This window comes from Notolepis coatsorum, assembly GCF_963971535.1.
Source record: "Notolepis coatsorum genome assembly, chromosome: 3".
Classification (NCBI taxonomy): domain Eukaryota; kingdom Metazoa; phylum Chordata; class Actinopteri; order Aulopiformes; family Paralepididae; genus Notolepis; species Notolepis coatsorum.
In genome coordinates, this window is record NC_140167.1 from 36,162,133 (window position 1) to 36,188,912 (window position 26,780).

Here is a 26,780-nt window from a genome sequence, read left to right on the forward strand (position 1 = left end):
GTAAGGCTAAGAGAATAATCAAAGACTCTAGCCACCCAAACAACTGCCTCTTTGAACTGCTGCGGTCAGGCAAGCGATACCGGAGTCTCATGGCAAGCACAGAGAGACTCAGAAGGAGTTTCTATCCCCAGGCCATCAGGGTGCTCAACGACAACACTATGTAACAAACCATCAAATACACTCACAGCACACACATCCACACACACACACTCACTTTAAACTCACTGTAGCACCCACTTTACCCACTTTAGACACTTTAACACACTTTATATTTATTGGTAAAGAGATTTGCACTACAACTCATACCTCATTGCACCTTACCCTAAGTTGTACCTCATCCCATTTCTGCATTGTACTTTATATTGTATTGTAACTGAGTTACAAAAAAAATTCTACTCTGTATTGTATATTGTATATATGTATATTGAACACTTTTGTTTTGAACACTTTTGTTTACACTTGTTACATACTTTTTACTTGGTCTGAGATCACAATACTGTGGTACTCACAGGAATGTACATCTGACAGGTAGCGGTTGTCCAGAAGGAAGAAGTCAATACGAGAATATGAGTGGTGTACATGTGAGAAGACAAAAAAAAGCTTTGTTTGAATGTGGTTTAGCTCTCCAGGGGTCGAATAAACCTAAACTAGTTTTATATGTGTTGAGAACTTTAGCTGATTTGGATATGATGTGGGGGTTGGGCGACGACCTATCTAAGGTCAAGTCCTGTACCAGATTAAAGTCACCACGATAATTAAATAGTGGTCATCTACCTCGGGAAAGGAGGAGAAGAAGTTGGATATGAATTTATCATCGTCCCAGTTAGGTGCACCATAATCACACGCCATAATCACAGGTGTACCACATAGCCTACCTGAAATAATAGTCCCCTCCAAACTCATAGCACTAGCACTCTACGGACCTTTAAGGCCATGCTCAAAATCCACCTTTTCGCCATAAACAATCCATGAGCAAATTTTTTTTATTGTTGTATGTGTGGATGTTATGTCTGTCTGTTCTCTATCTGCTTGGTTGGACTGCATGTATTTTTTTCTGTTTTCGTATTATTCCTGTCTTTTTTGTTTCTCTTTCTCTCCCGGGATGCCAGTTAGGTGCATAGACACACTCCATAATCACAGGTGTACCACATAGCCTACCTGAAATAATCACAAATCGTCCGTTAGGGTCTTCAATAGAGTTTGACAACTCGAAGGGGATCTTTTTATTTATAAGGATGGCAGTGCCTCTTGCTCTAGCTGAGAATTTAGAATGGAATATATTCCCTATCCAGGGGCGCTTGATTTGGTGAACCTCTGCAAACCGAAGGTGAGTTTCTTGCAGAAAGAAAATATCACCCCTGAGTTGTTTTAGATGATTCATTACTTTATTAATTTTTACAGGCTGGTTGGCACCCTTCAGATTCCAAGAGATAAAGCGAAGGTTCCTACCCTGACCCATTATGTTGAGATTTTATGTAAGGAGCCGTGACACTCCAAGACCTGATGAGATTTCCGAGCCAATGGAAGAGGGAAGGGGGGGGGGGGGGGTAAAAAAAACAATACACACAAAAAAGAAACAAGCAATAACAATATACATACATCCGCCCTTGTCCATATCCCACCCCCCCAAATCCACCCGTACGAACCCACCCATGCGTCTACTTCCCCCCCTACAGACCCACCCACCTCCCCTTTATACTCCCAGCGGGATAGCTTTTCTACTTCTATAACTTCTCGTATCAGGAGGTCTCCTAATCTTCCCAGCATAATATCAAACAACACCTTTGTCCTATGTATCCCCCTCTCTTTAAATAAAAATAGAGGGAGAAAAAAGTTAAAATAAAAAATAGGAAATAATAAATAAAATAAAAATGTATAAAATAAAATAAATAAATAAAAAAGGAATTAAAGGGACTCTTGATTGTTGTGATGTGTGTAACACCCATCATTTTCTCCCAACTGAACCATATATGAGCGTATCTATCAACATCAACGTTGTAACATCACGTCTATCACATGGGTGGTTGAGTGGGTATTTGAAGTGAAAAGAGTCAGGGAGAAGGTAAGGAAGGATGAGAATGAGGCCTCAACTCACATGTGGTGTCCTTCCCCTCCTGCTTCAAATACCTCAGCATCGCACTCATGCTCCATTTGTTCCCATAATCCTCCACTTCGGGGTCATCGCAACTGAAAAGGAACAAAGAGATGAGATACTCTCAAATTTACCATATTCACACAGCAGCCATTTTGCTCTTATGTCATGCTCAGGTTGGGATTCCTTTCCACCCTGTTCCCACCTGAACCCCAACCTGAGAATGACATAGGAGTGGAAACAGGGTGGAAAGGATCCCAACCTGAGCATGACATAAGAGCAAAATGGCTGCTGTGTGAATATGGTCTATGGGTCTCATTCTCCAACGGACTTGCGACAAGAAATTTGCTCTCAGGGCCATTTGAGACATCTTAGGGCCGGTTGTGGGATTCCCCAACCGTCCTATAAACTTGGATTCGGCCGTGCCTGAGTGCAGGATTTACTGAGGAGCACACTTAACTTGACAGACTTGTGTGCTCCGTGTTCTTAATGGCTTTATTTGGGAGGAATCATAGTGATTCCTTCATGTCAACCCTACAGGCCTCCTTGGAATTAATTAATTAATCATAATTATCATAGATATATGACAATATTTGTACGATAAGAAATTACGCATTTGATGTCGGAAAAATAAATAATATGGATTAATCTGATCACAGGGCAGCTGGATTAACCATGCCAGCTATTTTGGACAAATGTATAATTACTTAATTACTCAGATATTCAAACACAATTATGCAATTATTGTGAAATGATTGAAAGTAATAATAATTATTAAATGCCTTCTGTGGCATTTGTATTTCTTATTTGTTAGATATGTTTTATTGATTAATTATACATTTGAAAGAATGCAGGTTATAGCCAACATGCAATATATCCCATTGATTGGTACAATGGGACAGACATTTGTTTTATATAGCTATAACCTGCATTCTTTCAAATATATCATTAATCAATAAAACAGATATTGGAATACACTATGTAGCCTACGTGTCTAATTAATGAACAGTAGGCTTATATTATTCTAATTACTTGTTTAATTAGGATTTTGAAGATAATATATATGCTCTGCCCTATACGTACAGTAAGTACAGTACACATTAAAGGGGACATGCATTGCTATTCCTAGCACTATTTGGGCAACTTTACACAATTCCTGTGAGTCTATTGAAGACATCTGTAAGGTTTTTTCAAAAAAATGCATTGTTTTATATTTCTAATCAAGTACTCAAAACCATAATTTTTCAGCCTCAAGATTTCAGGCTGTTATGGCCTGGCTCCGCCCATAAGCACTTTGAGTGACAGTCAGTCCACACAGTCTGCGACTGGTAGACAGAGAGAGAGAGAGAGAGAGAGGGGGTGGGAGAGAGAGAGAGAGTTAGAGAGTTAGAGAGAGAGAGAGAGAGAAAGGGGGGGTGGGAGAGAGAGAGAGTTAGAGAGAGAGAGAGAGAGAGAGAGAGAGAGAGAGAGAGAGAGAGAGAGAGAGAGAGAGAGAGAGAGAGAGAGAGAAAAGACAGGCCGTTATTGATAAGGCCCCCTCTCTCCCTCCCTCTTTCTTTTTTTCTTTCTTTCACTCTCCCTCGCGGCAGCTTGTGCTCCCGAATGGGGGGGGGGGGGGGACGGACCTGCCGCGCAGCACACCACCCCGAACGGGAGAGGGAGAGAGTGAAAGGAAGAGCTCCCCCATTCGGGAGCACAAGCTGCCGCGAGGGAGAGTGAAAGAAAGAAAAAAAGAAAGAGGGAGGGAGGGAGAGAGGGGGCCTTATCAATAACGGCCTGTCTTTCTCTCTCTCTCTCTCTCTCCCTCCCTCTCCCTCCCTCTCTCTCTCTCCCTCTCTCTCTATCTCTCTCTCTCTCTCTCTCCCTCCAGAGTGCATGCAGTATGAGGAAGTGGTTTCCACTCGCTGTGTAGTCAGTCTAGGTAGATTGTAGGCGGGCATTAGCTACAACCACAGAGCCAATCACATCACTGTCCGCTACCCAGAGCCTGAGTGACGTCACTCAGGCCTTCAAATCAGGATGGCCTAATTTACTGGAGCAGGAAATGATCTGAGCTGAATCAGAGCAATCCGCCAATATGGTATTTAGACACAAAAACACATTGATACTAACTCCTATTACTATAATACAATGCTAGAGACTGAAAAATGACATTTATAATGCATATCACCTTTAAGGCCGCCAGAGTCGGGCAGTGGACTGGTGGACTGTACTACTATAGGCAGCGCAGTATCTGTGATTTCCTAATAAAACAAGTCATTAGAATAATATAAGCCTACTGCGTTCATTCATTACGCACGTAGACTATATAGTACTGCGAGCATGTGTGTGTGTGGGTGTGTGTGTGTGTTTGCGCTCACGCTGCGGCCACGAGCTGTAGTAGCCTGTATATATGATGACAATACATTAATCTAATCTCATTTTGATCGATCGCAAAGCGCTTCCGCCACCATTTTTACACGGCTGCATCACTTCAGTTGCATTTAATGAGCTGGACAGGTGTGTCTAAACTATCGACTTTTTGCGATTTCATTTGCACACTGCCCTATTGGCTGCCTTATAAGGAGCTTCGGAGGCGTGGTTTGTATGCAAATGACTTAGACAGGGACGCCTGTTCATGTTTCTGAATGGTGACATTCCTCATCGCCCGCATCCCAGCTGTGTTCGTTTGAGCCACTTAAGACAGCTTCCCCACGCGTTGGGGAATCAGAGTGATCTTGTCGTCGGTTCTATCTTAGTCGGTCCCAAGATGGTTGCCCTAAGAGAAGTCTTTGGAAAATGTTGGAGAATAATGGATTATAATAATTATATGCAGGTATATGACCGTCATCGTGACATCATCCCAGTTACCTGACATAGTCGCTGCTCTTTTTGTTGACGCTGTAGTTGGTCAGGTGCATGAACTGGTTCTTGATATTCTTGGCAGCCCGGTCGTATTTCACTGTAGCAAACCTGCGAGGCAGACGTTGCTTATTTGAAAGCGATAAAAGACAAATTACCCTGAGAGATTTGTTATATATCTGCTATAACACACACATGATTCAACACACCAGCTGGCACTTAAATAAGCAGACGCTTAAATAAACACTTAATAGGGACACTTTGACTGAAGGTGAGCTCCTCGGGTCTGTACTCGAGAGGAGTGGACGCCACATGTGCAATAATGAGAATTCCTTGGCACGCAGCGAGTACCTGAATACCGTAAAACCCAACAGAACGCCAAGAGATAAAAGTGGGTTTTTGGAATTTGGCATAAGATTTATGAGCTACGGTTTATAATCAAGCGCAGCGAAGTAGCAGGACAGTGTCACTGCATTGTACTTATCTGCTGTAGTGATGATGAGACAGTTTTTATCCATCATTTACCCTTATCCTGGTACACCCCTGTCTGACTGCCATGACACTAATGAACTGCTCTGGCTCCCGGTCAAATCAATAGTGTCTATGGTTACGCTAAGTGATCGCAAGCCATCTTCGTAACAATGTCGACGCCAAACCGCATTTGATTAGCTCATTATCTTTGGACAATGGAGAGCTTTGTTTGAAAAACTACCACCACTACAGTATCATCAGTGGGCACACTGGAGAGTTGAGGCTGCCCTCTACTGGTCACTACAGAAGAAGTACCAGTGATTATACTTTCCCACCCCCTTGCGTGACTGTAGTGTCCCTGACTGAAAGAAATCTCTGTCAACTAACAGGCATGATAGGATATTGATTGTACTTCTCCAAATCAATGGGATTGTGCAGATAATGACCTCTTTAACAAACAATGCATATGTGAATATTATTGTCATGTACTGATCATTTTCCAGGATAGGTCTCATTCGCCGTGAATGAAATGGGGGGGGGGTGGTCAGCAAATAGGAGGCAGAGCCGTACAGGACAGATCTCACAAAATGACCAGGTGGTATCCATAACCAAACCATACCAGATCCAAAACACATGTATAAAGTCTTATATGAATGAGCCTTGAGTAGTAAGTGTAGAGCGAACAGTCGTATTTTACACACTACAGAGAGCTGGTGCAGACAGAGCTTACCTAGCCAGGCCCTCCTCATACAAGTAGATGAGGAGAGGATCATATGATGTCACCAGCACATACAACCGCACATCAAACTTAAAGTCTGTAGGGAGAATAAGACAGCAACATATAGTGTCAGGATCAAAGAGATCCCTTTCAAAACACTCTTAAATTATCCTGAACTAAAAGAAATATATAAAAAAAAAGACAAGACCAAGTAAAGCAACAAAGTGACGTTAAACAGTAAAAGCTGGAAGGCAAGAACTCACCATCTATCAGTAGTGGGTTGCTAATGTAGCGGGAAACCAAGATGTTTTCATCCATTGAAATCTGGCTTGGCTGTAAAGACGACAACAAACCAATTAAAACACATTTTCAAATAACAATAACAGCTCGGTAACTCATCGCAAACTAAAACGTCAAGAGCATTGACAATTACATTAACGAGAGTCGCTGGTGTGATACTGTTGCGGTTGCCGACCTTGTAAATACAATGTATAATCGGATCAGGGACTGTTTGGGGATCTGCAGTGGCCACAGTGGTCCAGCCCTCGAGAGCAGTGGTGGGAAAGCTGGGTCATTTATGAGGTTAAATGTGTTGCAGGTGGTGAAGCTGAGCAGAGATGGGAGGGAGGGGGGGGGGGGGGGGGCAACTAACCTCAGGACTGGCAACAGTTCAGAGGGGGGGAAATTAACGTCCTTCTTCTCCAAATATCACCCTGACATTCTTTCCACTGTTTCATAAAAATGCCTCAGATGAAAAAAAATGTGTATAAGTTGTCCAAGAGAGCGAACCTCCTCCAAGAGGCAGCGCCTTGAAGTGTTTGATTTATTCAGCGATGCTTATTAATGTCTATGACACACTGTTTCATATCTATTTCAAAGAGAGAGCTCGATCACTGCCCCCCCCCCACACACACACACACACACACACACACACACACACACACACACACACACACACACACACACACACACACACACACACACACACACACACACACACACACACACACACACACACACACACACACGCACACGCACACGCACACGCACAAATAACGTCAGGATGACCAGCGGTGTCGTGTTACACAGCATTTCTTGGGGTGGAGTTGGAGGAGAAGGCTTATCTGTATAAACACGCGTTAGCAGTGTGTTAGTCAGGTTGGTATGAGACTGACTTTTCCACCAAACTGACACAGTGCATCCAGAATACCATCGGCCAATGTCCTTTCTTAGCACCAAAAGTATTTTTTAGGAATTGGGATTAAAAGCATTTATTTTATTGAACCCAGGTTGGCTACCTGGCGAAGTGGCCAGAACAACTGTTGGATTTAACAGCCACAACAAAAAAGCATCAATATTTTTATCTGTGCTAATTTCTAAGGCTGAGACGATATGCCATTTGGAAGAATTGATAAATCACACACACACTCTTCTTTTCCACTTAACATGCAATGGCCCACATGTGGGCCCTCTTGAGGACGATTTTCCCACTGGCACTTTGGCGACCTCTAGCGGCTCGGGTGTGCATATTTTTTAATACAATCAAATTAAAACCATATTTGTTGATTGTCGATAGCCGTTTCAGGTGACAAATCCGTTTAGCGGTTCTCGAGTTACATGCCGATATGTGAGGCGTGCGCCGAAGTACACAGTGTTGTACAAATACAACACCGACTCAATCATTTGGCGATCTCGAAAATTATTGGACAGGGTTATAGCCAATGAGTGTGGCTTTCCAATGATACCCCACCTGGGGATGTACGAATCAGGGATCTAGGTGAAAAGTCACAAGCGAAAACAGGACGAGAAAAACCGCAGAATTAATTGAAATCTATGAGAAAAAGGAAACCAGGAACGCTACACAGTTTACCAAAATCGCTCCTAATCACTCATTTCTTAACGGATTTTTATGAAATTTGGACATGTACTACACAAGACTTGAATTACATTGGACCCAGGGTGTCGTTTCAGCCATACCAATTTCTGGGGAATTACTACTTCTGGACTACTAACTACTAGAGAAGAACGCGAGTAACAAGTTCAGACCTATGTTACTCTATTTCATTAGCACTAAGAGTTAATTTTCTTTATTGTATCAGAGACTTCAGAATGTCATCTTTCAAAAGAGACCAGGTTCATGCATGTGCTACAAGTATAAAGTATAGTGTTTTGGTTTGCAAAAAAAGTATGCAGTCCTCAAAAACGAAAACTAAAATGGCCAATTTTGGGGGCGCCTGTTAAAGAAAAAAGTTTAAAAAAAATATATAAATTTTCTTTTTTACACACATGCAAAAAAATCGATAAGTGACACCACTTATCGATTTCACGCAGTTATCGATAAATCGATAAGTGGTCTCAGCCTTACTCATTTCAAGTCATACCCGACTGGTATGTGTGACAGAACAGTATTTCCTACAACATATCCCTTACACTGCTGACCAGGTAGATCCCTCGTCCTCTCGAAGATGCTACTGGCTTGATAATCCAAGGGCCTTTATCCTTGGTGAAGGTACCTGGGGATAGAGGCGGGGGAGGAGCGTGGACGACATGGAAGCACTGTGAGAAAGACAGCTGGAGCACTGCAATAGTTTAAAAATTTAAAAGGTGAATAAACATGTCATAAAAAGTCATTCAAAGTCAAAAGGGGGTCTGCTGAAGGAGGAGCTTACTGCAGAATTCCTGGTACTCCGAGGGAAGCACAAAGGTCTGAGGAACGATGTGGAAGTTTTTAAAGCCGTGAGCCTTCTGCATCCGTTGAATGTTTTTATACAGACGGTCTTTACGCGTCAGCTCATACGACCTGGAAACGAAAAGGGGCCAGTGACCTTTAAGCTCAAAATGCTTTGAGTTCTCCACACACAGAGAGAGAGAGAGAGAGAGAGAGAGAGAGAGAGAGAGAGAGAGAGAGAGAGAGAGAGAGAGAGAGAGAGAGAGAGAGAGAGAGAGAGAGAGAGAGAGAGAGAGAGAGAGAGAGAGAGAGAGAGAGAGAGAGAGAGAAGAGGCCTTGTACAAACACAATGGCAATAAGACTCCTTCTGCATGACAATATGATTCATTTCATGTTTAAAAGGAGGCACCGGTCCAAACTAAATGTACTTTGCAGTGGAAGCCAACAAACACATTGTCTGATCTGAAGGGCTTAAAAAAGGCTCAGTACTAGTGTGAATTTTAACATTGGAAAAGGTGGCGGGACGTTCTCCCTCCACTCATAACTCGAGTACAGTACACAGACACGGTCGCACCTGGGAAAGTGGTTGACCTTCTGGAAGTCCTGAAGGCTGCGGAGGAGGTAAGGCTTGAGGTGAGACCCCGTCCACATGAGATTGAAGTCATCGCTGTTTGGATGGACCTGAAACACAGACCCATTTTGTTACAGGTTAAAAAGGGGCACTTCATTGAAAAACAAAGCCGATTTGGGCGGCTGGGTGGCGTAGCGGAGATTGCGCTTGTCACCAATGCAAGAGACTCTGGTCTCGAATCCCCGTGTCAGCATTGCCTGCGGCTTGGGCCAGTCGTCATACTATCTCAATTGACAGAGGTAGCGGGTGGAAGTCGATGGGTGGTGGGGATTGGACGTTGTGGACAGCGACTCCTACAGGTCGGTTGGGTGACGCCTGCACAGCAGAGACAGGAAGTATCGGGGGCAGCGTGAGCCTCCCACGCGTTACTCCTCGCCACTGAGAATCCGCGCTGTCTGGTGAAAAGATGCGACAGGCTGCCTCCTCATATACCGGAGGGGACACGTGATGCAAGGCTTCTATCCTCACTACAGCCGACCAGTAGGAGGCATAATCTAGCAACGTTCAAGACAGGGGAGGGGAGAATTGGCAATACGAAATTGGGATGGGAGAAAAATAGAAAATAAGGAGAAAAAGTGGATAAATTTTTTTATTTTAAAAGCCTATTTATTATGCACATAATCTCACACATATTCCTCTCTGGGGGGGCTTGCTATTTTTCATTTTGTTTTTCATCTACATAATTTCATTGAGCTATAGGCCTAATTAACACAACGCAAGGATTCAGTGTCTTCTGATGACATCACTGGAAGACAGAACGCACAAGTGAGATTTTGTACAAAATAAATCAGCATTGTTTCTTTTGGTGAAGTGCCCCTTTATGCTTGGGTCAAATCAGTTTGATTCACTGCACACACTGGACCAATAATAAATGGCAAAGGATTGTTCAGAAACCCAAAAGAAAATTATGTAACAGCAAAGTAGGGCCACTGATGTTAATACTATATGAACTCTGCACAGTTTCCAGTCACCAGCACCGGTATTATATTCTGACGTCCATCTCATGTGACAGCTCGGTTAGAGCGGATCTGAGAAGCAGATCAGATACTCTGCCGCTAATCTGGTGAAATATGGCCTGCTCTCCTCAAATCATCTTAAAGGCAAAGCCAACTCACCAGCTATTTTCATTGACACCATATTACTTTATCTGTTTTGGTTTTGTTTTTTATTCCAACGATTGGTGAGGGGGGCAGATCTGGCGCGGACCCTCCGCTAACTACTAGGAGAAAGCCAGATGTTTGTAATAGAGGGTTATTAAACGTTGGCTCTGGCGATGCAGTGGCAGACACTAGTCTGCCTTTGATGATGGGTTAGCGGGAGTCGAGAAGCATCGAGGAGAAATAAAGGGGGAATTAATGGTAACTGCTTGGAAGGAGTGATAATGGGGAGTGTGCTCTCTTGTGAAACGGGATTAATGCTATCGAGAGCCAATAAAAAAAATAAAATAAAATTTAACAAGTGCATTCCCAAGCTTTGACATAGGCAGTGTCAGACTTAAATAACAGTCTACCATCCCCAAACCTACACGACAGAGAGCAACATAAACTTCACGATGATATGCTGTCGAACTAGAACGAGACATTTTGGGGGACAACTTTGCCAGGAGAATACAAAACGATTTCTTACATTAAATGCGTATTGCTTTAAAACTGCATTTACCTCATGGAATCCATGGTTGGTCAACAGACCTCGTATCAGCCGGCTCTCCGTGCGTACAATCTTAAAGGCCAGGTTGTATCGCTCTACACAGCACATGGAAAACACAACTATTATTTTATATAATGACATGTTTCACCTGTAAAAATGTATTTGTAGTATTTAACGAGTGGTAGGCTACAAAATGTAATTAAGTTATTATAACAAGCTTTTCCCCATAGTAGTTACTGTACCTCCAACAAGGCGGATGTTTCCATCCTTACAGACAATGACTTCAGGGCAGAACAGCAGAACTGGGATCTTCCTACTGAGGCCACTCCACCCGATGCAACAATGCTCCCTGGGGGGGGGACACAGAATAAGATGAACCAACGTATAAAACATTATTGAGAGGTAGAGATTCTAGACGTTTCTTCAAATTCAAATTTGTTTAAATTCATAAAACCCGGATAGCTTGGAGAAATTAAGCCCGTTTGTGTAGATGAGTAATTTATCAACGCTGTCAAAAACACACTCTTGAGTCACATTTCACTGTGTGTAATCTTTGTTTACAGTCCTGGAGGATGATGCTAGCTAGCCTATACAGGGAGCTTACCTAACAGTGGTGGAATGCATCCTGACATGGTGTTTACTCCAGCCGAGCAGATAGAGGCAGAACCACACACAGTTTCAGAGGCGCTGGACAATAACAAACCCAGCTACTGTACTAACAAACACCCAGGTTAACACTGCAGTGAGAAGATCTGATAGTACCAAAAACAGCCTGTATATCCAGGACTAAGGAAGAGATGAGATAGCATGGTGATGGAGAAGAACTCTATCAGACGTGACCATTCTTGATAAGGTTGGGAGAGGCAGGGGGAGGCATTGCAAACAATAGTTGCTCCTGGCTCAAGTATCCAGGCAAGGTGGCAACTCCAATATCTAGGTTACACACCATTGAACAAAGTATTTCAACAGCACTTTATCACAAAGCAGACCAAAAGGGCTCAGGGTTTGCTGAAATCAAGTCTATGGGCGATGTTGTGTTAAGGCTAATTTAAGCAAGGATCAGGGTGCATGACACTTTTGATAACCTTTGCTCAACAGATGTTGTGCATTTTTTACAGAAAAGGTGCACTTCTTCATACTTTTATGTCGCAGACACTTAGGGCTGGGTATTTCTGATACCGATACCTGGGATTCAATACCAAAACGATCATTTTTTTCCCCTCTCCAATACCTTACTTTGCTGAGTTATGTGCGTCACGTCACATGCACTCTCATTTACAAGGAGAAAAATCTAGATTATTTTGCTGAACCATGGTGACTATTTGGTGCCACAGTAAAGAAATATTGCCACAGTAAGGAACTTTCTATTTGGAGACAGACAAACCTAACACGGCATGCCAGCAGGATCAGTCAGCTAAGAACCTGACTGATGCCAAAACAGACATTCTAAATGCAGACAGACAACTTTACAAGCTGCAGTATGGACTGTGAGCAGTGTTGGGTAGATATTCAGGCGACCCTGCAGCATCTGAAAGTAGTTTTTCATCAGGTATTTTAAGGTGCTCAAGAATTAAATGAGAATGAATGAATGAATGAAAACTTTATTTAACAGATTGCAGAATGGGTACAATACAGTACGGCTCAATACATACAATTGTTAAGGGGATGCAGACCTGAGAAAGACGTTTGTCTTGTTTCCATCAGGGTCCCCCATTTTCAATTCATATAGACATTTATGACATACACAACATACATGACATTTATGGCATAGGGACATATAGGTATTTAGTACTGATACATTTGTGACATAACGGTATTCAAATATACAGTACTGTTACCCCTAGATCCTGACAGAGTATATACATATGATGGGGAGGGGACTGTACATTAGGAGGGGGTGGGAGGGAAATATACATACGGCGGGGAGGGAATATATACATGCGGTGGTGAGGAGACTGTCTATTAGGAGGTGGTGGGGGTTTTGGGCATTTACGGTGGCCAGTTTCGAATTGCAGCCTCCCGTAGGTGCTCTTTAAGAGCGGTTTTGAATGTGGGCAGGGATTCACATTCCTTTACAGCTTTGGGTAGGGCGTTCCACATTGTTGTGGCATAATTGCGAAACGTGTTTAGTCCCTTGTTTGAGCCGAATCTGGGTTTAACATGATTTGTTGAGCTTCCTCTGGTGTAGTGGTTGTGGTATTCACTGACCTTTGGGAAGTATTTTGACATGTACATGGGCACCCCGGTCGTATAGTGTATCTTGTAGACCAGGCCCATTGCAAGTTGCTGTACTCTGTCGTCTACTCTAAGCCATCCTAGGTTGGCAAAGTGGGCAGGGGTGAGGTGGGTTCTGGGGTTCAGGTCAAGTAGTAGTCTGACCAGTTTGTTTTGTGATGTTTGTAATTTTGTTTTAAGCGCCTTTGAGGTGCTTTGGTACCATGAGGTGCAAGCATAGTCATAGTACCCTTGAATGAGTGCTCCTGCCAGAGTCTTCAGGGTATTCTTGTTTACCAGAGAGGAGATCCGGTACAAGAATCTAGCGTATCGTTCCTCCCCAACCCCCCCCCCCCCCCACCAACCAACCTCCTCCAATGTACAGTTTCTACGTCAAATGTATACTCTCTTTTCTAGACTATTTTTGTACCACAAACAGTACTGTATTTGCAAATCTGGTATGTCATATATGTATAGATGTAGCAGTACTGTCTATCTGTATGTTGTGTATGTCACATATGTTATGATGAATTGAAAATGGGGGACCCTGATGTAAACAAGACGAAAGTCTTTCTCTGGTCTGCATCCCCTTAACAATTGTTTGTATTGAGCTGTACTGTACCCATTCTGCAATCTGTTAATAAAGTTTTCAATCAATCATTCAAGCCTTCTCATCCCTCCTTCTTGCACCTGACTGGAGTCTGGACTATGCCTATGGCTATATTCAACGAGGAGACGAGAAATATGCCCTATTCCAAACTTTAATCAGCATTAAAGTGCCACTTACTCCTGCTCGTCCTCTGAGAGCTCTGAATCCTCCTTATCCTGGATCACAGCAGGCATTTCCACCACAGTGAAGGGGGAGTGTTGCCTGGTGAAATCTTCCTGGGATCAGGTGCCTGCGCTTATAATGCCATCATCCCAAACAACCTCCAAAGTCAGCTGGGAAAATATCAATCAAAATAAACACCAGTCACAAGTTCGCTAACGCCAATGTTAGTCTAGTCATTCATTGGGCATAAAGTTACAATAACGTTGCTGTAAGCAATAACTAATTGACTAGTGCTTACAAATAGGGTGTAACGTTGACTTAGCTGAAAATATATGTTGCTAACGTTAGCTAACTTGTTATGTCAGAAACTCATTTCTACGACTCGCAACGTAACATTATCCTACGTAACATTAACGCCTGGTTGGCATTAATGTAAAACTGCCACAATCAGCCAAGCCAGGTAGCTACAGTGGGGTCAACGTCGCTAGCGCCAGTTAGCTAATTGAGCTATTTAGACGTTATCGTTAGCTGCCTACAACTTACAAGCTAGCCAGGTGATGGCTGAATTTAGCAAATATGTTCCCCTCTTTGCTATAACACATACCTAAGCACGCCAACATAAACGTTACTCTGTTTGTTAAGCCCGGCGCATGTTAGCAGCACCGAGGCTAACCTAGCTGCTTGACCATACCGTCATGATTAACCTTCCTGCCTGGTAACTACAACAACTGAGTAGCAACTGGGGAGCGCATGCGCAGTGCGCACACGCTCGGACATTTGTGTTGACTTGAATTGAGTGAGCTAAATCGAACGCACCCACCAGCGCCATGCACCCATGCTGTTCAGCCTACACGTGATCAGATGAGAATGTTTTCATTGGCTGAACACGAAATAAGGCGGAACCTGCCGTCTCGAACGGCCCAATCATATTAATGGGGCGATACGATGAAGCCATCCTACGAGCTTGCTTATTGGTTACAACCAATGTCCAACAGTGAGATCGGATGGTCTTCACAACACAACACAACATAACACAACGTTTTGCCTACTATTGCCTTTGCCTATATTGTTGTAAGGCTATTTTTATCTTCACTATTCCCATTTTACAGGAATATGATCTAGTTTGCGACGCATACTCAGGTAAGTGTATGCAACACCATGCTGGCACAGTGTCCTCCATCGTGTCAAAACCAGTCGTCCTTCCACGAAAACAGGTGCACTGAGAGACGTCACATTAGCCAACTAGCTTTGCGTAAAAGCTAATTGTCTTGTTGAATGGTAACTCAGGCAGTCTACACCTGAGACACGACGTGATGTGTCTGGAAATAGGTCGATCCAGCAAGCTCCTGCACCGTCATTTGCCTTGAACAATGGTTAAGATTGTAGCTAACGTTAACGTTCACACTTCTGCTCCTCCTTTCGACAGGTGCATCTAAGTGACCGAATGAAATGAGTCGATTTCTGAATGTCCTGCGGAGTTGGCTAGTGATGGTGTCTGTTATTGCCATGGGGAACACTATCCAGAGTTTCAGGGACCACAGGTTCCTATCAGAGAAACTCTACACCGGAACACCCGAGTTTGGTGAGTTTGACTTCTCCTCCTAAAACCTATGATATGAACTCACAGTGACAAAAAGGGGAACACTTGATAAATACTTAGTTGAATGTAAATTGTCACCTGCTCAATCATTTATCTTCGTGAATAATAATCTGTTTAAGTGGTAGCCTACCTAAGCAGTAGTTGTGGGTGTCATCATGCCTGTCCTAATTTAAATTTTTCTATTTAATTCTCTCTCCTCAGTAAATGGTCTCCAAGCACGAACGTTTGGTATCTGGACATTACTGTCATCCGTTATACGCTGTGCCTGTGCCATTGACTTCCAGAACAGAACGTGAGAATGGAGCATAGAGCACCACTTCTTGTTACCTTGTTATATGCAAAATTACAAACACTCTTCCATTACTCCCTTTGTTCTGGTTCTTGCAGGCTGTACCACATCACCTTATGGACATTTGTGCTAGCCTTGGGACACTTCGTGTCAGAAGCCTTCATCTACAAAACTGCACCGTTGACTATAGGTGTTATGGCACCTCTCCTTGTGGCAAGTAAGTAGTTAACGTAAGATTTGAGTTGATGAATAGTTGGAATGCTTGTGTGAGAGATATCGTGTTTGGGAAGCAGAGCACTCCGTTTCCTTCTTTGTGTTCCTATATCCTAATAACACATTTCCAACCGTCATGGAAAACCTGGAAAAGTCTTAATTCACTCAACTGTTTAATGTCAAGCTTGACTGCTGTTAGATTTAGTCACCTTTTGAAAAGAATAACCCAAATAACACATTTCCCGATTACATAAGTATGACGAGCCAAAACAAGACCGCTGAGACATAATCTAATCAATCATCTAGTCAAATCCGTCATTCAATAAAAAAAAAATATATGTAATGTAACATTTGACATAGACGCTGACAAATATTGGTGATGTACCTTGCACCATGGGTCATGGAATTCGATCACCAAAAAAATACAGGAACCCCTATAATGAATGTGTCTCTTATATTTCTCCAGGTTTTTCCATCATGGGAATGCTGATTGGTTACCAGTGTGTCGCAGAACCTCAGGAAGAGGTGGGAGCGCGACAGAAGAAGCGGAATTGAATCCAAGCGGTTGATAATTCCTGTTTTTTTCCCAGTGCAACCAGCACTGGACACTTGTGGGTTTGTTCCTAGTGTGCCGCCCGCTTCCCTTCAAGAACAGTAGATCCAGGTGTCAGGTCAAGACTCCGAATGGCACTTTCTTTAATATACCTGGACAAGATGTACCTTATTGTACATTTAAAGATGCAATAACTTGAGATTTTCGCTTATTTGAAACGAGGACCATGTAGACTCAACCACATCAAATTATGTGTGTGTGGGGGGGGGGGGGGGGTAAAAGCACATGATTTAGTGGTTGAGTCTACAAATTCCTCATTGCCAGACCGTTGAATGAGGATCGTGTAGATTCAACCACTAAATGACATGCTTATTCCATGTAGATAATTGTGTGTATGTGTGTGTGGTTTGATTCTACACGGTAGAGGTATTTGGGTCTACCAGAACCCCTGGACACCCGCGGTCGGAACCAGCACACAAAAAAACAGCCCGTCCAGTTTGGGTTCAGTACTCTTTGCTTCAGGTCTTGGATCTTTGACATTGAAGTGTTGTGACCGTGAATTATTACATAATTTTATTTTTGCAACACTTGAAATCGTTTTCAGCTGCCAATTTAAATAGCCTTTTCAAATTTTTCCATCCTCCTTTGCCAATGCGCTTCTGTCATATTGAAGCACACGCTCATTTCAAATAATTGAAAATCTTAGTGTATCTTTAAAGTTTTTCTTTTGTTGTTGTTTGTTAACAATTGCTGCTGTTTTACTGTAGGCACAATTGAAAGGAAACGTTTATTTTGCAGTGAAATGGTCATATGAGATGTTGTACGTTTTATTAGCATTGTTTGATAAGCACTGGTTTAATGTCTTTTTCCAAATATTCAATACAATGGATGTCAATTTGATTTAACTCTACAACATGTGAACATAGATCCAATCCCAGAGAAATTGGAATTGGTGTGGAACTCCCTCTCCCCACCTGATTGGAGTTCACATTCTACAGGCATGGTAGATCAACGAGATCACAACCTCTGGCATGGGAATCAAGAGAAATGTACCTATATCAAGCCCCTCCCTATTTCCTTGATCCTCCAATCACAACTTTTGTTTTAGTTTTTCAGAGGAAAGCAAAAGTTGTGATTGATGGATCAAGAAAAGAGGGCGGGGGTTGAGATGGGTCAACTGCAAGACAGCATGAGGGGCTTTGGGGTTTCTCAAATGGCTAGTAGGTGAATGAAAACTGTTAAATACTGAATAAGACCCAGATCCACTCTTTGTGTCCAGACAAAATAAATGTAATTTTTGCTAAACCTTCGTATCCTGTAATTGGTTCATTCTTTCAGGCTGGGGACGTCATGTGATGTTGCTGTGCATGAAACATTTGAAGAAAGAAAGTAATTTTTTTCTCTAAATTGTTTCTTTTATTTCACCAGAGTAGCACAAGTTTGGCAACAAGATTTATGGTTATATATATAAAACTATACTACAGAGAATGACAAGCAGTTAAAATTATACCACCATTTATTCATTTATGATGCATATAACATGTCTTACAAAATATACCGTACCACTGAAGTGATAAACAACATATTTGTCATGATTACATAATCATTTAAAAACAAAAGGGAATCATTGGACAACTAGCCACCACACAAAAGATGCAGATGACTCATTGCACTATAGACATTCTCTTGTATCCAACTACTGTACTAATGCCTTGAGCACAGCATGAACTACAGGTGTCTCAGTAAAAAATATACAGGTTAAGACTGTCCTACATAGAAAAACAATACTGCCTCCTTGTGCAAAATGACGAGCGCAAATGGATTAACGCGTCCAGTCTTTCCATCAACTCCCTACACCGATTGGCATACTTAGTGGTAACATTCTCTTATCGTTCATAGCGTTCCAAAGGCTCTTACGTGTCAATCCAAAATGATGTAGCATCAGCACGGGGTGCAAGTGTCCCACTGTAACCGAATTCTGTTCCAAATAGAGATCACTTTTAACAAGGACCAGATTGGCCTTCCAAGATATTCTCAGATGCACAGCATCGACCGTATTCATCACCATTATCAAGCAGTACTCTGAGGCCGTGCCTCCTTGTAATCCTGAATGGCAGTTGGTGGACGATCTGAAAACATATTTTAAGCCACTGGGTGACTTTGCTCAACACACAAAACTGCCATTAACAGGAAAACGGAAATCACAGAATCTTTGTAGTCTGCCATTGACATGCACATTCTAAAAATAGAACACTTATTATACGAATACCTTCAGCAATGCAAAGATCAGTTCAGTTACGCACAATATTGGTCAGATATGAGGAAACGACTATCACAGTTTGAATATTGTCCATCAGAATGCACAGATGACTACTTCTTTGTCAATATTAAGTGGAGGGTATGGGGGGGGACGGTTTAAGTTTAGGAAACATTAAATGGGAACATTTTAAATTGTGAATGTTATTTCCATGGCCTAAGCAAGTTCAATTAATATTTGCGAACACAAGCTACTCCCTCCCAAAGCCAGAAAACAGAGAAGTAAGAATCAAACTTGTGATGTGACATGTTTGAGCTTTTGCACTCTAGCTTTTGGATTTGGGAGAGAGTTGCTAATTTTCACTCATTGTTGTACTGTGTTAGACCAGAGGAATAACACGTATGAATTCTGAAATTGGGCGTAGTTCCCCTTTAAAAGAGATTGATGAAATAAGGGAAAGTCATAATGATAGGTGTGTCACTAAAGTGGCAGTTGCATTATACTGTCAACACACTCAATCACCAGGTGATCAATAGTCTCCAGCTGAATGATCTTCAGGAGTCTCTCTCTACTCTTAATAGAGGCTTGAAGGCTCCACCCAAGGACAATATGCTGTAGTTTCAATATATAAACAGTTCAGTTCAATTCAGCTTGTATGTGCTAACTCTTCACCTTAGAAAAGGAGAAGCAGCTTGTGTATGTGTGTGTGATAAGTTACGTGGCTCAATTAACTTTTAATTTAGTTGTGTCTGTCAGTATTTGATGAATTAACACGGAGTGACGTCCGTCTCCTCAGACCAGTTGGATCTCCGCCTCACAACTTGACCTCTTTCAAGATCCGACGGACGGAGATCGACGGACAGAACGGTGGCGTGATTCCACCCTCCGGGTCACCTGGCGTTTTCTGTAAAATTAGGATAAAATAAAAAAAAGTATTATATACATTCACAAATCACATTGTTCCTGATAAACTGTGTTTACTCTCAAAAGAAGCACAGACACTCAAACACGTCTCAGTATTCAAATGGACTGAATTTATATAGCTCTTTTATCCAGCTTTACAACTGATGCCACGCACTCACTCACACACCGATGGTGGAGGCGACCATGCGAGGTGCCAACCTGCTCATCGGGAGCGATTAGGGGGTTACGTGTGTCTTCCTCAAGAACACTTTAACACACTGCCGGGGAGGAGCCAGAATCGAGTAAATTAGCATTTATTAAACATCACCCTGAACATGCACTGGTACATTCTGTACATCTCACATGCAAGCAATAATCACCTGTACAATATGCAAATCATCCCATTTAATTTAAATCCATACACTTTGTGGCACACTCAAAAAGAACGTGTGTTAAATGTGTTAATGGCTGTACCAAACACAATAAAATGGTGTGAACAAATACACTTTCTATTAGCTAGAAAGACACAGCATGACCCGTTTCACAAGATCTTGTTTATCTTGACCTCCGGTAGTATTTGAGGCTGAATGAATACTTACAAACGATGGATTATATATTTTCATTAACACCCCGGACACGTACTTCAGTTGCCTAATCACCTGACTTAGAGTTTTATGAAACTTCTACCGAGCCATGTAATGAGCTTTAAGCTAATCTCTTGTGACATTTAAATCCTCGTTATTTCTTGTTCACTCAGTGGCAGCAGCAGGTGTAGCTGTTCTCTTTAAGAATGGGTAAGGAATGTGTCTGGTATTTTAATAATTTTCTTTAATGTATTGAATACATAATCCATAGCAATATTTTCTAAATGCAAACAGTGTCACGAAGAAGCGAAACCATCACTCGTCATTGTCAAAAGATATTGTGGTTTGTAACACATTGTTGTAACACTCATCGAATGGCATTTTCACGTGAAACAAAGAAATTAAAAGGTTTGTTCAACATTTGTTAAAAGTGCCAACATTTTGGGAGATTAGCTTATCGTCTTTTCCAGAGAGAGACAAGAAGATATATACCAGTTTCCTCTCTGTGCGTTATCTGGCTGCATGTTAGCCTAGCTTAGCACAATGAATGGAAGCGGCCATGACCGGTTAGCCTTCAGGAGAGGTGTTAGTTGGACAATGTCTAGGCTAACCGGTCATGTCCGCTTCCATTCATTGTGCTAAGCTAGGCTAACGTGCAGCCAGATAGCTTTCTACTGAACGCACAGAGAGGAAACTGGTATCTATCTTCTTATATCTCTCCGGAGAAGACGATAAGTTAATTTCCCAAAATGTTGGCGTGTTCCTTTAAATATTGTAATATCACTGTCCTTCATGGTGTCACGGTTGCCTCTTCAGAGTTTTCCCTACCTTGGCAGGCGTGTGTGTTTGGTTTTAGTGTCGCTGTGGGTTTAGGGTCAAGATAGCCGCTGCCAGCCGCTGCTGGGCGCCGTGGCCCCGTAGTCCTGCACCGAACACAGGGACCCTGTGGGCTGGAACAACAGCTGCGGGGGTCACGCCTCGGAGAGGCCCTAAGGCCGTTTCTTCATCCATCATCTCCTCCACCCGTACCACCACCACACCCTCATCACCTCCACCTCCCAATAACACTGACTGCCCACTAACCCGGCAAGCTCCCTTCAGAGTCTCCCCTTACACACCGTGGGTGAGAACAATATGGAATATAAGTAAATGTTGTCTTATATCACTTTAAACATTCCCCTTGAGTAGCTCCATGGTGTTATTTATTTGACAAGTGAATGGTTCCTGTCGCAGGCTATCTCAATAATATTCTTCCCACTTTAAACATAGCTACCGGTGTTTTAGTATGAGAGAAAGGAGAATGAGAAGTGTCGAATTGACCTATCTCAAGCCCCGCCCCTCTTTTTCCTCTATCCTCCAATCATAACTGTCTTTGTGGGGCTGGGTTTAAGATAAGTCCATTGAGCATGCTTTTGAGTTTAGATTCTGCGATGTCACTGGGAGTTGCTATTGCAGTTCCATTTTAACCATTGGTATATAGAATATAGTGACTGTGAGCAGATAAAGTAGGAGAAGAGGTAGCGAAGAATATTGCCAAAAAGAGTGTTTCCAGAGTGCAGGCATTGTGAATGAATTGGTGAAGCGTGACCGCTAATGATTCAAAGCTGATCTTGAACAGCTGATCATTCTATGTCACTGGGAATTTGAAGTACGACTAAAACGGATACATTTTAAGGTTTTGAGCACAGTGGCGCTTTCGTTGCTGTCGCCAAATCAACTGAATTGGAAAATAAATTGCGTTTTAATTAAAATAAAGTAAAAATAAAGTTATTCTACATTATCCATATATGTAGTTCCTCACAACACCTGTTTGCCAGCTGTCAACTGCGGCCATAATGAGCTGCGACACAAAACACCCTTTGTAAATAGTAAATGAAACAGAAATGTTTGTTTACCAAACACTTGCCAGTCATGCAGTCATGCATTGAAAGTCGTGAGAGCTGTCACCCGGGGCGTCAGACTCCTGCTTTCAGGAAGCGTGTTTTGGGGGGGGGGGGGGGGGGGGGGGGTAGTGGACTAAGAAGGTAACTGCCAGCACGGCGGTTTGACCCCCTGCGTTTATCCCCCGTGCATGCCTGGAGAGTGGCGCAGAGCAGCAGCCAGCAGAGAATGTGAACGAGTGGGAAACCAACACATCCCTTCTCCATGGAATGTGGAGATCCCACCTCCGACTGCACGCACATAACACACATGCAGGTACACTTACACTCCCCGCCTGTGTCTCAGCCATCTGGTTGGCCTTTTGCCGCCGAAGGTCAGACTTGATGAATCCTGCGATGTTGCCCATGGGGAGGGAGGAAAGATATAATACAGGTAATAAAGATCACTTAAATATTTGGAAATGTATGGCATGTGTTAGCCTCTGTTTAAAATTGTGGAGATGGAGGAAGCATGCGTGTCATTTTTGCAAGGGAGAGAATTACAAGACGTTGATGGTGTGTTACATTTACTACACATAATAAAAATAAAAAATAAAGGAAGGAAAAAAGGAATAGGCATTGTTCATTTAGCCACTAGAGGGTGTCCTCGTTCTATGAAAGATGTGGAAAAACACAAGCTCTTATGTAAACACATGGGACTCCCAACTGGACAAGGAGTCCTGCTATACCTCTAATCTGCATAGGCTGCAACAGTGCCCCAATGGGCCACAGCACATCACATGCAATTGACCTATCTCAAGCCCCGTCCCCTTTTCTTGATCCTCCAATCACAACTGTCGCTTCCCAGGGTGGGGGTTGAGATAGGTCAATTGCATTTTACATTGTGAAAAACAAAAGGGCGGATGAGTCCAATGTTCAGTGTAGTGTGATGGGTTTGTTATGAGAGGTGTATATTATATGAGGGGAAGGTTCGGTGACTGTACCTGTCATTATGGTTCCTATGAGGAGGAAGATACAGAGGAAGATGTTCCCGGCTAGCGTGCCCCATCTATCTATGATCTTCCCTTGGCTGATGGTGAAAATGATTCCAAATATCTGGAAGGAGATATGTGATACAGTCATTCTGTGATATGTGATGCAGTGTGTTAGTCATTCTGTGATATGTGATGCAGTGTGTTAGTCATTCTAACACATTCTGGTGGTCCCCAGGTCCAGGCTTAAAACAAGGGGTGATCGAGCCTTCCAGGTGACAGCACCAAGGCTCTGGAACGCTCTCCCCCTGGACCTGCGAATTGCCCCCTCTGAGAACTCTTTTAAAAAACAATTAAAAACACATTTGTTCAGACAGGCTTTTGGTCATGCATAGGCACTTTTTCTTGTCCTCACTGTTCTATAGTTTTGTTTTAATTAGTGACTCATGATTTTATCCAAATTCTTTTATTCTACTTTTTCTATCTGGTTTCACTGTTTTTAACACTTTGATTGCCTAAGGCTAAATTCATGATATACCATCCGTTGCCAGCTCTATTTAACATGGAGAAGTTCCCCTTCTTTGCAGGGCTATAACTTTTTAAATTCTATTGCTAGATTGCCATTATTAGGGCCCATTCAAGGTCCTATATGTATTGTTCATTGTGTAGCAACGTTAAACTTTTTCATTCACATATTCATAGTAAAATATGGTCTAAAGTATAAGTATGTTTTCATCTCTTTCTGCAGCTTTCTCCAGAACGTGATTTATAGCCCCAAATGCATTATATTGATGATGAAATACAGTTTGGTAGGAATCTGTGCGAGATCAAAAATTTCAATTGGACGTACTTCTAGAAGTTTCTACGTATCATCTGATGATGACCGGATGGGCGGGGGATCGTTTATAATTCCGTGGGCAGCGTTATATCATTCATCTAGTGTGGGTGATCTTACCGTATCTTCCTCGCGCCGTTGGACGATGAGCGTGGAACTGAAATATTCCTATTATGGGATGTAGAAATACGCGATCTATTTCCAGGTTGTATAATAGTATATACGTCCAAATCATGTTGTTTATCGAGTTATTGGCAACGGATCGCTATGTATTGTGTCGAGATCGAGTCCCGGGACCTATAGAGAGTGCCCGGAAGTAATATGGACGATCACCACTTCATCCACATGACTTCCTGTTTGGCGCTTCTGCCGATCGGCCACCAGATGGCGCTCTTGAACCGCTAGAGGGTTGAGAGGAGGCCAGCACTGTGTCTCAGGGCTGCGAAGGAAAAATATGATTTCGATCACAGATTTTTGAAATATTGATATTAAAGACGAGTTAGGGCGTCCGCGGCAATTTTAGCATTGCTAGGAAAGACGCCTAAACACGTTTTCGGCACTTAAAGTGTTAACTGCTGTTTGTTGTTGTTGTCATTTATTTCTGATTTTGTTTTTATTGTGTTTTTATATTAAGCTGTAGTGTAAAGCACCCTGTGCATTCGTGCTGTGAAGGGTGCTATATAAATAAAGGTCATTCATTCATTCATTCATTCTGTGATATGTGATACAGTGTGTTAGTCGTTCTGTTGTGAGTCATCCTCTCTCTCTTACATGTTCACCCAGACTCTCCATAGTTACATTAACACAGTGTCACAGAAAACATAAACTATTGGCAGAGCTGTCTCTACACCTGTACATTACAGCCTGCAGTTCTGCCCCAGAGAGCCCAGATCTAGTCCAAATCTGGACATCCGTGACCAAATGAGTTTGAAAGAAAACGTGATGTAGTTACTGTATCAGAAAAGTAAACAGAGACTATCTTTCCTGCATAAGGAAACCATACTTTTATGGCTGCGTTCATTGTCGTTTCCATGGACACAGTGAATAAACTGTGAAATTAAATTATTTAACCTTGTTTAACACATTTCTGGTACTTATTTATAAAAGACACAAAAAAATATCGGAGGAACAATAATATAATATTATTTATTCAATGTTAAGGGAAAATAATATGAGTATAGGTAGCACTGGTTAGTTTACTTCTTGTTTGGGCAGAGATGTTTGAAGTGGAACATCATCCAACTTCAAGGAGAATGTAATTTTTCAGCTGGAGCTGTAGCCACACTAATCTGCGCTGAACAGTTGAGCCGTACCCACACTAACCTGCGCTGAACAGTTGAGCCGTACCCACACTAACCTGTGCTGAACAGTTGAGCATTACCCACACTAACCTGCGCTGAACAGTTGAGCATTACCCACACTAACCTGCGCTGAACAGTTGAGCATTACCCACACTAACCTGCGCTGAACAGTTGAGCATTACCCACACTAACCTGCACTGAACAGTTGAGCATTACCCACACTAACCTGCACTGAACAGTTGAGCATTACCCACACTAACCTGCGCTGAACAGTTGAGCAGCCCTGAAGAGGTGCCCTCAGACTCTGGATAGGTGAGCTCCACAGCAAACTCAAAGCCCAGTGGCAGGTATCCTGTCATGAAGAACCTGCAGACAGAGATTGAGGTGTCAACAAAAGACCAAGGACAACCTGGGGTCTGTTGAAAAATCCATTATTCAAATCAAATGAATGATATTTGAAGACTAGGCAAGCCTAGTTAAGCCAGACCTGGATGGATGCCAGTGGGGGTTTGTGTTTGTTGTTAATTATGATAAATGTAAACTAAAGTCAGCGGTAATTGATGCATGCACTATAGCCAGAGACAGTATACATTATGAGACAGAGTACTGAGGGAGTTTTGAATGGCGGAATCTGTAACACTAAAGATGGCAGCAACAAACAAATCTACTTGCTACAAAACAAACATATTAGGAGAAAATAATTAAACATAATGTTTATGTTTGCTGTGTGCTTTGCTGCTATGTAAAGATGCAAAAGAAAACCAAGCTATAAAATCAATGATGAATTGATACGTGTTTGTGAAAGTGCGTGCTTGTGTCACCAAATGTTGTGTCCTGCTGGTGCTAACAATAGCAGCTAGCATCCACCATCACTAACATTGTTAAGCTAAGCCAAAACTAGAGGCGAATAGATAACAGAATATTGGCATGATTCTGCAAAGCAGGGCCTGCGGTTGCTAGCAGCTGGCGTCCACCATGACCTGCTAGGCAAAGATAAAGCAAACGTTACCCCTGGGCCATGTCTTTGCTACAATTGTTTTGTTCTGATGGGTGGGTTGGATTTGAATGGGTATAGGCGAGGGGTATAGAAGTGGGTGGTGGCATTCAACAGGGGTAAGGCGCACCGCATTTCTGGTAAAGTGTTACGGTGACACTTTATTTTGCCACAACCAAAGTTGACATTTTGTTCATGTGGTCCGCTATTATACAGATTATGCTATTTTAATGAGTTTGTGTGGCTGGCAAAAATAATACTAATGTTGTAATAGAGGTGTAGTCCCTCCCCTTCCACTAACCACCATGGACCCCTATTTCGGGAAAAATATGTACGGTACGGTACA

General features: G+C 42.5%; 3 protein-coding genes across 5 annotated transcripts in view; 1 reads left to right on the plus strand and 2 right to left on the minus strand.

The window, feature by feature from the left end:
• ttll5 (tubulin tyrosine ligase-like family, member 5) overlaps positions 1 to 14,772 on the minus strand; it is a 129,413-nt gene extending 114,641 nt beyond the window's left edge. The window contains exons 1-11 of the mRNA XM_084310603.1: positions 14,659 to 14,772; positions 14,070 to 14,224; positions 11,311 to 11,417; positions 11,081 to 11,163; positions 9,365 to 9,471; positions 8,792 to 8,922; positions 8,553 to 8,635; positions 6,386 to 6,455; positions 6,135 to 6,219; positions 4,943 to 5,044; positions 2,096 to 2,187 (exon numbers count right to left, since the gene is read on the minus strand). Of these exons, the coding sequence (XP_084166729.1) occupies positions 2,096 to 2,187; positions 4,943 to 5,044; positions 6,135 to 6,219; positions 6,386 to 6,455; positions 8,553 to 8,635; positions 8,792 to 8,922; positions 9,365 to 9,471; positions 11,081 to 11,163; positions 11,311 to 11,417; positions 14,070 to 14,125 (916 nt within the window). The 5' untranslated portion in view covers positions 14,126 to 14,224; positions 14,659 to 14,772. The remainder of the gene's footprint in view (positions 1 to 2,095; positions 2,188 to 4,942; positions 5,045 to 6,134; positions 6,220 to 6,385; positions 6,456 to 8,552; positions 8,636 to 8,791; positions 8,923 to 9,364; positions 9,472 to 11,080; positions 11,164 to 11,310; positions 11,418 to 14,069; positions 14,225 to 14,658) is intronic.
• Positions 14,773 to 15,052: 280 nt separating this feature from the next.
• On the plus strand, positions 15,053 to 18,019 carry erg28 (ergosterol biosynthesis 28 homolog). The gene is made up of 5 exons (XM_084309488.1): positions 15,053 to 15,194; positions 15,481 to 15,636; positions 15,856 to 15,946; positions 16,042 to 16,160; positions 16,623 to 18,019. The coding sequence occupies exons 2-5, from the start codon at positions 15,504 to 15,506 to the stop codon at positions 16,709 to 16,711; spliced, it is 432 nt and encodes a 143-aa protein (XP_084165614.1). The 5' UTR covers positions 15,053 to 15,194; positions 15,481 to 15,503; the 3' UTR covers positions 16,712 to 18,019.
• Positions 18,020 to 18,207: 188 nt separating this feature from the next.
• Positions 18,208 to 26,780, minus strand: part of flvcr2a (FLVCR choline and putative heme transporter 2a) — a 45,325-nt gene continuing 36,752 nt past the window's right edge. For 2 of the 3 annotated variants that reach the window (XM_084309486.1, XM_084309485.1), the window contains 4 exons: positions 25,701 to 25,806; positions 23,317 to 23,428; positions 22,660 to 22,724; positions 18,208 to 19,870 (listed from right to left, as the gene is read on the minus strand). In XM_084309486.1, the coding sequence (XP_084165612.1) occupies positions 19,781 to 19,870; positions 22,660 to 22,724; positions 23,317 to 23,428; positions 25,701 to 25,806 (373 nt within the window). In that variant the 3' untranslated portion in view covers positions 18,208 to 19,780. Of the gene's footprint in view, positions 19,871 to 21,281; positions 21,404 to 22,659; positions 22,725 to 23,316; positions 23,429 to 25,700; positions 25,807 to 26,780 lie in introns of all 3 variants that reach the window. The other variant, XM_084309487.1, reaches the window with a different exon arrangement.

Coding starts and splice junctions, on each gene's coding strand:
- erg28 (XM_084309488.1), top strand. CDS start 15,504: ATGAGTCGATTTCTGAATGTCCTGCGGAGTTGGCTAGTGATGGTGTCT. Junction 15,947..16,041: donor ATTGACTTCCAGAACAGAAC/GTGAGAATGGAG, acceptor TGGTTCTTGCAG/GCTGTACCACATCACCTTAT. Junction 16,161..16,622: donor GGCACCTCTCCTTGTGGCAA/GTAAGTAGTTAA, acceptor ATATTTCTCCAG/GTTTTTCCATCATGGGAATG.